The 12,819-nt window shown below is 39.9% G+C and overlaps 1 protein-coding gene across 11 annotated transcripts in view; it reads right to left on the bottom strand.

The window, feature by feature from the left end:
* Positions 1 to 12,819, bottom strand: part of FOXP1 (forkhead box P1) — a 536,483-nt gene that overhangs the window by 170,015 nt on the left and 353,649 nt on the right. Inside the window, exon 1 of one of the 11 annotated variants that reach the window (XM_054479495.2) lies at positions 3,810 to 4,054. The exons of 7 other annotated variants lie outside the window; for them this stretch is intronic. In XM_054479495.2, coding sequence (XP_054335470.1) covers positions 3,810 to 3,995 — 186 coding nt within the window. In that variant the 5' untranslated portion in view covers positions 3,996 to 4,054. Of the gene's footprint in view, positions 1 to 3,809; positions 4,055 to 12,819 lie in introns of those variants that run through there. 3 more of the 11 variants (XM_063661839.1, XM_054479496.2, XM_054479499.2) reach the window with 3 other exon arrangements.

The following is a 12,819-nucleotide window of genomic DNA, read 5'->3' as shown; positions in this document are numbered from 1 at the left end:
GCCCGGTGTGATGGTGCACACCTGTAGTCCCAGCTACTTAGGAGGACGATGCATGAGAATCCCTTGAACCTGTGAGATGGAGGCTGCAGTGGGCTGAGAGAGCACCACTGTACTCCAGACTGGGTAACAGAGCAAGACTCTGTCTCAAAGAAAAAAAAAGAAACAAACAAACCAAAACAAACAAACAAACAAAAAAACCCCCCCCAAAAAAAAGAAAGAAAGAAAAAAGAAAAGAATATTTCTTAAGCAAAAACTGGAATCATTTTGTATGGTCTTTTGAAAATTACATTTTGAAATTAAAAGCACATTTTGAGTAGAGTTTTTTTTCAAATCTAATTTCTATATTCAGGTTCCAACAAACAAACAGTTTCAGGAGCCAAACAACCCAGGCATCTCCACCCTACTGTGGAGTTTTCTGGAAAAGCTTTCAACAAAGGAGTCTGAACAGTAAATGGCACTTGTCTAATTTTTACACTGTGCTTTAGAAACCCAGGAAGGAGGCCCACGGCACTCCAGAATTGAAGAATCACACAGTACCATACCAGGTTAACAGCAGGTTTCAATTCTTTTGCCCCCAAAGCATGTAACTACAGAGCAACCGCTGACTTAACTTTGCAGCGCCCATAAGCAGTACTGTATCTGTTTCTTCACAAAGAACAAACTAACTTGATTTTTGTGGAAGTTAAATTGCCAACATCATATTGAGTTAAAGAGAAACAAAACAAAAATCAGAAGTTTCAGCCCATGCTGTATCTTTAAAAAAAATACATCCTTTGACCCTAAATAGATTAAAATTAAGCACGATTAGTCTTCACCACCTCCTCCCTCCCACCACCATCAACATCATGCACTAGCTATATTTTCCAGGCCAGTTTCTTCATGGTAAAACACTTTCTCATGAGACTGCCTGTGGTCAGGGCTGACTATGTCACAGGAAAAAATGCTTCTCATGATCTCTAGATCATAGCGCTTCCAGGTCTAGCCTGAGCATTAAATACAGACACACCCGGAAATCGTAAACGATTTTAACAACAGGACATTTTCCCACCTCAAAAGTGGGATAATCTTTGCAGCCTACCTATGTCCCTGGGGTGTTCTGAGTATTAACAAGTTAGCATTAGTCAGGCACTTTGATTTCTACAGACAAAGGGCTCTGTATAAATACAAAGTATGATTATCCAACCCAACTGCCTTCTGGAGAGAGGCGGAAAGGCCACTGCTTCCATGGCTGTCTTCTCAAGAGCAAAGCAACCTCGTAGTTATCTGCAGGGCAATACTCGTGAAAGTTGCACTGTATCTAAGCCTCTGCTGCACCATTCCCTTATATAGTCAAGGAAGAGGGAATCCCTTCTGTGTGCATATTTTCAATTCACATTCCAAAACAGTATAGGCAATGAAACAGATTTTCAGCTGTGATTTATAGGTCTTGATACGACTGGGCCAGGCACTGTGCTAGAATCATGCACATCACTTCTTCAGGATGTGGAGAAGTAAGGAAGCCCCTACAGAAAATCATGTTCCTGTATTTAAAGAATGTGCCAGTATGCGCACATGTATCAGTGAATGCCTACATATTAAGAATGATTTCACAAAGCCATGCAAACCCCACCTGAGAACTAAAAAAAAAAACGCAAATTTTAAATCTAAATTTAATATAGATTTGAGCCTTTCCCTTGGCCTCTGGAGGAATCAATCTGAGATAATGACAACCTGGAATATAGTGAAATGGGTTACATAATATTAAAGACTAGAAGGTATTTCTGAGGGACACAGACATATAAGTAGACTCTCTCTATTACAGCACCTGCCTAACATCTTTAAAGAGAGGGGCAAAATGTTGGCCTCTGATAAATCACGTTGTATCCTAGCCACAGACACTATGGTATACTTTCCTTTAGTTGAGCTATTCATGTTTAGCTTTAAACATCAGAATATAGCCTTCAACAAAACGGTTAAGAGTCACTGGTTTGTCCAATGGTATTATTATTTAAAACACACACACATACACCACACAGTCGAACTACTGAGGCAGACATTCCTAAGTGAACTGTCTAGAAAAAGCTAAACTAATGAACCAAGTAATCCTGGGAAATCCTGTCCCATAAAACCATTAGTTGCAATAGGCTAATTCTCAATAAAAAGCCTGGCAAATTCTCAGAAGGCAAAAAGCCTCCTGAGTCTTAAGGGTTAACTCACTTGCCTTAAAAAAAAAAAAAAAGACACATATAATTTCCTTTTATCATAAAACAATGCATTTATTATTTTCTGTATATCTGTTAAAGGGCATGGCTTTTGGAGTGGAAAACAAAACAGAACTTGGTCACATGTTTATTTGCTTCAGCTACTCCCTTCCCCTTCTGATAAATAATCAAACATGCCATCCAGAAAAAACAAAACCAGCGAGCTGGGAAATTTGATGGTCATCAAATAGACTAAGATACCAAGAAAAGCAGCCCACTGTTCCCACACTGAGTTTTCGGCCCCGACACCTACACTAACATCTGAGTAAATACCTTCAGTCACTCTTTCCATTTTCCCTGCAATTACTCCTACTGTTAAACAAATTGTCCTTAAGGCAGTCGCAAACATCTTATTTTTTCTTGCAAAAGAGAACAACTTCTGAACATTCAAAAAAGCCACCATAGCGATAGCAATACACACACATGCATACACACATACATACAATTATTTTATGTATTTAAATCTTTCTTCTATGAGAGGTTTGGACGACCCCAGAGCATATTTCTTTCTCTATTCTAATAGATGCTGTTTTAGACACTAAAATTTAAAAATATTTAGACTGCGGACTAGCAAACAAGGTTCACAGTAATCACAATTCTCTTAAGATCAAAAGAGCTAATTTTCCATTTCCTGTCTATTCCCTGAGCACCATATAGTTAAAAAAGAAATATTAACACCTGGCTTACCAATTAAACTGAAGTTGGGGGTCAGGGAATGGGGGTGTGGAGGGAGGGGAGAGAGGCAAAAGGAGTGACTACAGACAGGAAAAGGTGGAACCTTTTTCAAAAATGTCAAACCATGTGTTTAAAAAGTCATTTCAACAGAAAGGACTAAGAGAGCCGTTAGATTGCTCTTCTACTCAGAGCCAGGAGGCAGCCCAAGTCCAAGGGCTTTTCCTGCCATACTGATTATTCACAAGGAAAATTTTGAAAAGAGCCTTCCAACATCAAAGTTAACAACCATCACGGAAAGTGAGGCAGGCTTTCTCTTTCCCTCTGCAGCCCACTCCATTGAAACAATAGGAATATGAATGAGATAATGACCGTGCGTGTTTCAGCAGTCTGACTTTTATTGGCATGAAATTGGTACAAATATTATCAAGACTGATTCACAAATGATGACGGTGTCGTGATGCAAACATCAGGGGACAATTCTGTAGATGCAGAATTACAAAGGCACCATCCCCACATTCTCTTACTACTTGTGATAACAGGAAGAAAAAGAAGGCAACACGAAACAATGTCACAGTAAGCAGAGAGAGGTTCCAATCTACGTTTAGCCTATAAAACTATCCTGACACCACCCGGCTGCTTACTTAGCTGATTATATCCAAAGACATATTTGAAAGCAAGAGTGAATTAAACAAGGAGTTAGAAGGAAACGGTCCTCTAAAATCTCTAAAAAGAAAAAAGCCTCTGATGGAGAGAGGAGGGAAGGGGGAGGAAAAAAAAGCAGTAAACAAGTTGGATCATCTTATTTCGCCCTTCAGAGAATGTCTGCACAAGAACGGATCCCTAGTTTAAAAGTTTAACCCAGCAAAAAATGTTTCTTTTTCTCTGGACACTTACAGAGAAAATGAAGAGTTTGGCGAAGGGAGCCCGTACTGTCTGCCTTTGGATTTCCGTCTTCTTGCTGTAGATGGGTTCTGGCTGTTTCTGCGAAGCGGGGGTTGCCGAGTGGTAAAAAAGATGTTTGAATAAACAGGAAGTACTGTGCGGCTGAAGCACACTCGAAGAGAAAACACACTGGAACATTGCCCTTTGTAGGCAACCTCAGGGAGGTTTGCCTCCACAGTAGCTGGCTGGGCTCTCACTAAATGACAAAGAAACCACAAGAATTCCTCAAGTAATTCTTCACTTTCAAAGTTGAAAGATCAGTTGGAGCTTGCAGGTAATTTTCAAAGTTGCATTTAGCTCTTAAAGAAATCTATTAACGCCACACGTATCTAAACCGCTCCAGGTCTGCAATCAGCGACACAGCACACGCAGTGCGCCCTGGCTAGACCAAGCCCTAGCCAAACACAGCTCATTCACGCAGACAAATACACACCAACAGGGTTTCGGGAAACCTGCTCTTGAGATATTTTTGTGGTGACATTTACATAGGCAGGATGCTTTAAAAGAAAAAAAAAAGAAGAAGAAAATTCAGATTTTGCAGACTTTAGAGGATTTTGTCACATGTATTTTTAAAGAACACATCGTCCCGTATTCCAGGGATATGCCCTGGATCTGGCTTTGACTGGCTGTCCTTTACATTTTCTTTCTCACCATCAACCAAACTACCTGTTTATCTCCAGATGCCTAGCTTGCCTACTGGAACACTCCTTAACCCGCCCCAAAATGATTATCACAGTCCTGTCTTCCGTCACCGGAGTAATTCAGCAGATACTGTAAAGAAAAGTAAACTGCTGAAGGCACAGCAAGTCAGCTTGAAAAACAGGAGGAAGAGTTGAACAGCCATATTCAATAACAAAAAAAAAAAAAAGGAGGAAGAAAAGGATTCCTTCTGAAAATGTATTGCTCTTGTGGCAATGTTCTTCTGCCACAGAAGCTACTGATTTGTTATTTAGCATGGAATGCTGGACTGTCTGTCATCCAGGTGCTAATACTCGGCTAAAATAACTCATTGGGAGCTGTCAGTGGGATGTTTACATAGGCCCCAATCTTTTCTTCATAGAAGGAAATTTTTTACTGGAATTCATCTTCTTTTGATCTCACATTCAAAGCAACGGCAGCTTGATAGACATTCAAGTCTGAAAGCAAATCCAGACGCTGAAGATAAACCGCCAGAAAATGACAGGCAGAAGCATCTAAAGCTTATAAAAATGAAGAGAACAGCATGTCGCCTGAGTATTACAATAGCAGAAATCAAGAGACATATTAGGTGGAACTGATCAGCCACAAAAACAGTTCAAAAGGCAGATCATAGAAACAGAAGACTAGGCTGGGGGAAAAAATGGGAAAGATCTGGTTTACTGCCTCATCTCCCTTCTGAGTCTCACAGTGCTTCCACGCCTGCCTTCTCCACTTTGGGGAGGGGTGGAGTATCCAATGCAAATGTTCCTCTCTAACTCAGCTGGTCCAGTTAGAGACCAGGAAATGATTTCCTAGCAATCCCTTTTCAAGGGGCAGGAGAAAAAGGCAGACTCTTACCTTGCTCAGTGTCCAAAATGCTGCATTTTATTAGCATCCCCTGCAGCTGCTCTGCGTTGCAGTATCAAAAGGCACACAGCCTGGGCGCCATGAAAGTGGGCGGTCAGGAAAACCATCTCTCAACAGAAGAGCTATAAGTAGTTCGAGATGGGGCTAGAGAGCTCTAAGCAGTCCAGTTCCCTAAAATGGCTAGTTATGGAATGAACACAAATGTTCCAGCCTCAGTCACACAAATAGATGTGTTCTGTCCTACAGATATGTAACTGCTTAACACCTAGTAGATTTTAAGCCAACTAGGGCAGTTCTGTAAAGGAATTATCACAACTTTCTCAGAGACATGCAATTAAAAAAAATAAAGCCTCTTATTTTCAATAAAGTCAGTGCATACAATCAAATGGTAATTCTCCCAACAATTTTGTTCTTAAAGCTGTTTGTTAACAAACCCTGAATGTGAACAGGCAACATCAGGTTAAAGGGCAACAGAATTCCACATTATAATTTAGCCTGCGGTTATTCCTGATTGCAAGCACCCTCTGGGACTGCAAAGCAAGATCTTCTTTTGCAGCACGCTTGGATTTTTAAAATTAGTGCCCCTCCTTTTTTGCATAATAAACCAACATTAAAATATGGATTAAAAAATGTACAAACCAATTTTTAAAAACTGTAATCAGTTTAGCATTTGCCTTGTGCAAACGAGTCCTGGGTAACTAAGTTACAAATGCAAAAAACAACACAAACAAAGCCAAAGCCCTATTGGATCCTAAGAGTGTTTTTTCAAGACACCTCTGCCATGCCTATACAGCTATCAGATGTGCTAAAGTGGATGATTTTCCTTTGAACTCTACTAGTTCAATCTGTGAAAGTTGCCACGGTTGTTCTCTAACCATAAAAAAAAAAAAAAAAGCAAACAAACATAGTTGCTTTCAACACTTACTCCAAACATCTCCCAACTAAATATTCCATGTTGTTGCAATTGTTAGATTTACAAAAAACACAGAAAGGTTTGCCGTGAAAAGCAAAATGCAAATTCCCTTATACATTATAAAACATGTTCTTCCTCTACAAAGAATGCTGCCACCACTGCTGTGATGCAAGCAGCAGCAACACTCCATTTCTCATGGCCATTAGAAGTCTTTTTTTAAAAATCTGACACGTATAAAGACCTTCATTAGTATAATTAAATGACTGTTGGGTTTTTGTGATATAAGCAACTTTTGATATGTCATTTAAAAACCTCATAATAACATCATTAAAGGGCCACCATTTTTAAAAGAGAAATTGTCTGCTCAGGGCCATGGAATAGTCGTCTCGCTCTGGGCCTCTTCCTCCTCTCCCTTTCAGACTTCTCCTGGACTTGAATGTCACCATAGACCTTGAATGCTTGAATGTGAAAGGGCTTCACGCTAATTGCTGTAATTGCTTGAAGATGTGCAGGCAGGTGAAACCTGATCCCCGTGGCCATTGTAGACCAAGAACAACACGGGAATGTTTACACAGTGGTTTGATTTTAATAGACAGAAGGGCTGAGTTTAAGACAGCAAAAACACAGCTAATAGGTGACCTCTTAATGTAGTCCTCCTCTAAATAAAAAAAAAGGACACACAACAAAATACAATTTCATGTTCTAAAAGGCAACGTCCTAAACACCAAGGTTATTTACTTGATTCTTGGAGTTGAGTACACGTTACATTGCACCTGACATTTTATACCCGAAAGTCTACCCCGAGTATGTGTGTGTGTGATTTTTTTTTTACTTTCAAACAAAAAAGCACTTTATATGTCAGTCACCTCACAAACAGATTATGACTCTGTAGTATTTCCTAGTAAGTGCATTCATTTAAATTTTAAACTGAATATTTTTCACAGCTGTAATACTCCTTGTCCCTTAAACGGGAAGCCTTGGGTGTCTCCTTGTTTATTCCTTTGCCTCTTCTGTCCCCACCCCCATTTACAGCATTCTTGACCCTTGTCCATTTCTTGATTGCAGCTGAAGTTGAGCCCAAACCCTCTCACACTGGTGCTTCAGACATTTGTCTAAAGGCTTTCAGTATCTTGTTTCTTTGTTGCTGTGTGGGACTGTGGTCTGCTTCTACCTAGACAGACTAAGGTGGCCGTTAGAGCAGCCAAAATAGTTATTCAAAAACAGTGGCTATTCTCCTTGATATTTTAACAATTTCGAATGGACACCAAGGTTTAACGATGGCTCCCCAGGGCCCTCTCTTAACAGGGCACAAATGTAACCAAGGCTGGACGAGAAATACATGATAGGAAGGCCAAGAGAAAAATACAGCAGCACCTCCAAGGTATCATTAACAAAAGGAAACCCACAAAGATTAGGGGAAGTGTTAGATAGGTATTGAGATAGGTAGGTAGGTAGCTAGACAGACAGATAGCTCAAGGATCCAAATGTATAGGAGCACTTCATATATAGCCAAGGAAATACTGCCAAACAGAAAATGAAACATATACTACAGTAGGAAAAACTACAGCAAAACAATGGAATTATTTTAAGGTTAAGCTGGGCAATTAAAGCCAATGATACACCTTGTAAATGAGAACAGAGAAGCACGAAATAGCCCATACAGCTGGGAGTATTGTCTAACTGCTGCTCTGCCAAGTTATGCTGTATATTAACTTCTGATGATGAAATACAAAATGCAGCAGAAAGGGGGGAAAAGTCCTCTTAAAGCTATGAAAACTTCAACTATATAAGCTACGTAATAAATATAGGCGCTTCTTCTCCTGGACTATTTGTCCCCCCAACACTGAAAGACAAAATAATGAAACAAAAATAACTGCATAGAACTTCCGTTTGAATCACAGCCACCTCACATACATTTCTAGACAATCCTACCTTCTTCTAAAAGTTATAATCCCCGGCCAGGCACGGTGGCTCACGCCTGTAATCCCAGCACTTTGGGAGGCTGAGGTGGGCGGATCACAAGGTCACAAGAGATCGAGACCATCCTGGCCAACATGGTGAAACCCCATCTCTACTAAAAATACAAAAATTAGCTGGGCGTGGTGATGCGTGCCTGTAGTCCCAGCTGCTCGGGAGGCTAAGGCAGGAGAATCACTTGAACCTGGGAGGTGGAGGTTGCAGCGAGCCAAGATCGCACCACGCACTCCAGCCTGGCGACAGTGAGACTCCGTCTCAAAAAAAAAAAAAAGTTATAATCCCCTATTAAGAAGAAATGTCCTTCCCTCTGAAAAAGGAGGGGGGACCAAAAGGAAGGGAGACCAATATCCATTTGTACATGTAAAGATTAAGTATAAACCAGTCCAAGCCAGTGAGAGGAACACGGAGGAAAAAAGTAAACAGGCCCCTACCCCCTACTCCCAAAATAGTTCCCCTTTGAAAGTTCTAAGCAGTGAGTGCCTGGTACCGAGGGCTGCCCTGTTCCTTGGAGGGGTCAGCAAAGCTATGCTAAACTGACAGGTTCAGTTTACAGCAGGCCAGAACTTTGTTTGGATATACTGGCCTTGTTCACCGCCAGCTTAACAACAGATGGCTAGAAAACTTTCATTATGTTGCACAGGACTGAACTGCAAACAACCCAGAAAACTGTGAAAAGTTTAACTCCCTCTGAACCAATGTGCCAAACCAGGGCCTGCCCAGAGCCAGTGAACCAGCTTAGGGCCAAGGGGACTGTGGAAGTGATGGTTAAAATAACACTGTCGAAGTCAAGTCAAAGCACCTTTCCAGGCTCCAAAACGGCAGCGACCCACCCAAATCTTTATTTAACTCTTCAAGGGCCAGGCCATATAAGGAGTTGCATCGACCATGCCTTCTTTACTTTTCCAAAATGTACTGTCAGACTTTCCCTCCCTTTGGAGAAAGAAAATCTTCCTTCAGACAGTTCCCAATCCCCAAGCTCCCGTTCTGCCTTTCCTTCTCCTGGAAGTTGGGAGCACCGGACTAAATTGTCTCACCCTAACACCCAGAGTTAAATATGATTTATCTAAATCTGTTTATAATTTAAATATTCATTAAGTAGATTCAATCACATGAACCCTAATATCTCCTAATGCTCTGAGACAGGTTATAAATGCACCTTCGAAGGTTTAATTCAATTGGCAATCTGAGAAGTCTTATCACTGGAAATGTGTTATTTTCATATTATTCAAGAAATGAACAAATGTGTTTTCCACAAATGTATTTTAGAAGCTACCCTTTCCTGTTATTGAAAGAAAATTGTGTTTATTACTCCTTTAGCATAGTGTAAACTCATAAACGTCAACAGAGAGTACAAGGAAAACTGTCAACTAAATATTGTTTCCTTCATGAGCTGTTCTTCCAAGTCAATTACGCCTTTCAACTTCTGGGGCATTGTATGATAAACTGGCAGTAAAAATCATTCACATTAATATACCATGGTGCCTTGCCTGCAAAAGGTAATTAAAGAAGTAAATGACTCATAAGAATAGACATATTAGCTGCAAAATGAAAGGCAACTGAGCTGCCACATAAAAATATGTACCATTAAGATACTGCATTTTCATATTCCTGTAATCAGCTTCAGTAGACTAATGCTTATTTAATCCAGTTCTGTGCTAAGTCCATCAACAACTGTTTTTTGCTGTTTTCTCCTTGACTGAACATTATGAGAGCAGGTTTAGAATAAATACTGCAATGAGATTTTTGCATACTCAATTGAAGAACAGGTTTTTACATTTTAAAATCTATTTTTCTTTCTCTGAGAAATACAACATAAAAAAAAGATTACTGGTGGAAAAAAATATATATGTATATTGCTAGCTAGACATGTTCCTTTAAATGGCAGAACATTTCAGCGAAATATTTGTTTCCATATTCACTATTTCTGACCTGTACCACTATCAGCATAAGGGTGTCATGCCTCCACTTGCCAGATCTCAGCTTCCTTTATGAAGCACTCCCTTTTGTTAATAATGTCTTCCATTAGCATTAGCAGGATGAGGGCAATTTATCCTTTGGCAGGGATGGAAAGAGAAGGCAAGATATGAGGAGGGGGTTAGCGTAGGGGGTGGTGGGAGAGTATCTCAGACATGCCTAGTGGCCTCTGAGTTCTTTTCCTTCCAGGGTGTTAGCTACCTGACTGGATAAACCTTCTCAAAGAGAAGTGAATTGACCCTCAAAATAAATGCTCAATTTTCCAATCTCTGGCTTTCAAACTGACACTTTGCTCTCTTCTCCATATCCCTTTATATTTCAGCACATCCTTCCCAGCCCAGCCAAGGCACAGCAAAACATCCTCCATACGGTCTGAGATTTTTCACTTCACTTGCTCACTTCTCTGCTGCGGGAACCTTAATCTTAACCAGTGAGATGGGTCCACCATTTTTGTACTATTAATATTTTGGGGAACATTAGATGCATGAGGTTTCCTGGAGGCTGGAGAAATGCCTGTTCTGATTGTGGAAATCAGGGCTCTTTGTTGATAACTGATGCAGCCTAAAGCTTTTGTGGATCCAGTTTGGGAGTTTTAGCTTTCAAAACTCATGCAGCTCCTCTGATGTCCAATGCCAGCAGTGAAAATCAGCCTAAGGTATCTGGTCTTCTATTATGTTTGTCAACAATTCGCCTACCTTCAATAACATCCGAACGCATCTGGATGGTGCCCACTAACCTACCAAAAAATCCAAAAGATAATTCTATTTATTTATTTATTTTATTTATTTATTTTTTTGGGGCAAGACCATGGACTTTCAATAAAGGTAAAGTTCTAGATTTCTATACAAGTTGTGCCTTCTCCCCTTCCCTCCTCCTGTGAATATACAAATCTCTTTGACTTTAAAACTGATCAGCACCCACCAGCCAGGCCCTCAAGGACAGTGCAGGATGTGAGGATGGCCCTACAAGGACCCTCCGAGATATATTTATCTTTTCACAGTTCTTGGAACTGTGGAGAGCCTCTCAGATTTAGGCTGGATCTCTCCTTGTAATGTATTATTGCCTCAGTGTTTGAGCAGACACCACATGGAACCAACAACTAATGAGCTCTAGTCCTTTTTCTAATTAAGGAACAAAGGTTCCTGTGTGCGCAGAATGGTGACGCTGTCTGGAGAACACACGTGGAGGAAGAAGCGAATGCTTCTAATTGCCTCAAAATGGGATTTTTAATATTTAGGAACATAACGGGATCGGGAAATAAGAACATTTCCAACATCCTTTATAAATAAGCCTTTACAAAATATTGTTAGCTGTTAATAATACATCATTATCAAAAATGGAAAGTCATGAATACAGTGCATGTAACCTTTGTATTCACGTGAATTAACCTATATGTACGAATACAGTGATACATGAATTAGTTTTTAAAAATACATTAAAAAAAATAAAAGGCCCTCCTCTGAAAAAGAAAGGCGAGAAGGCAGCTCCTCTGAGCCTGATACTCCTCAGACCTTAGCAGATTAGGATTCAAACGTGTAATTAAGAAAGATAACCCCAGTTTTTATAGTAATTAGGGGCTGTGGGAAATAGGATACTATCTCTCAAAAGTGTTACAAATATACCACACTTCTAAATAACCTGCAATGCTTGGAAAGTATACTCACTACCAAGGGCAAAGCTGCTATGCAGTGAGGGAACAGTAAATGACAGACTGGCGTTCAAGTCCATTAGCTGCTATGTGATAGGAGCACATTCACTGGCACGCGACCTGTGAAAAATCTTAGATCTCTTTAAATCTTTGAATTGGATTACTGCATTAATTCTTAAGAACTGCAATCCTTCAACCAAGTCAAATTACCCTCATTAACAGTGGAAAAACTGCCTCTGCAATAAGTTTAAAAAAAAAGATATTTATTACCTATAATCACTTTCACATACTTCACCTAGAAATATGATGAACTGATGCCAACAACTCTGAAAACAGCATCCTGGTTTCGCATATTAATTTGGGTTAAAATAAAAATACAAATGCAAGTATCTGCATGCTATTTAAAATTTGTTTCACATCTACAGGAAATTTTCTTTTACAATTACAATCCTCAGATAAGAAGTAAATAGCTCCATTTTACAGGAGGGGAAATTGGGGCATACATAGAGATACGGAGCCAGTCGTCTAAGCTTTCCCGGGCTAATTGGGGTAACGCAGAATCTCCTGGTCCTCTGTTCTGGGCTCACACTGTCGGAATTAAATCAGAAATTCAGACTCATAATGGCACTGTAATACAATGCACTGACTTCTCTAAATCAAACTCAGTGAATTAAAAGGGAGGCAAAATAAATGAGAAGATAGGAATGCAGCTTTAGGTGTGGAAATGATAACCACAGTAAATACTACAACAGAAGCTGCCTCAATTCTTCCATCACATTTGCTGTTACTGTTCAACCTGCCTTGAACATTCATTGAATTTAGAGTGATTAAAAAAAAAAAAAAGAAATGTTAATTGATCTACTCTGCCCTTGTTACTCCCTAAAATGGTCTCATCTGAAATGTGA

Source organism: Pongo pygmaeus, chromosome 2 (genome assembly GCF_028885625.2).
Source record: "Pongo pygmaeus isolate AG05252 chromosome 2, NHGRI_mPonPyg2-v2.0_pri, whole genome shotgun sequence".
NCBI classification, from domain to species: domain Eukaryota; kingdom Metazoa; phylum Chordata; class Mammalia; order Primates; family Hominidae; genus Pongo; species Pongo pygmaeus.
The sequence above is the reverse complement of the archived record's forward strand: the minus strand, read 5'-3'. Positions and strand labels throughout refer to the sequence as shown.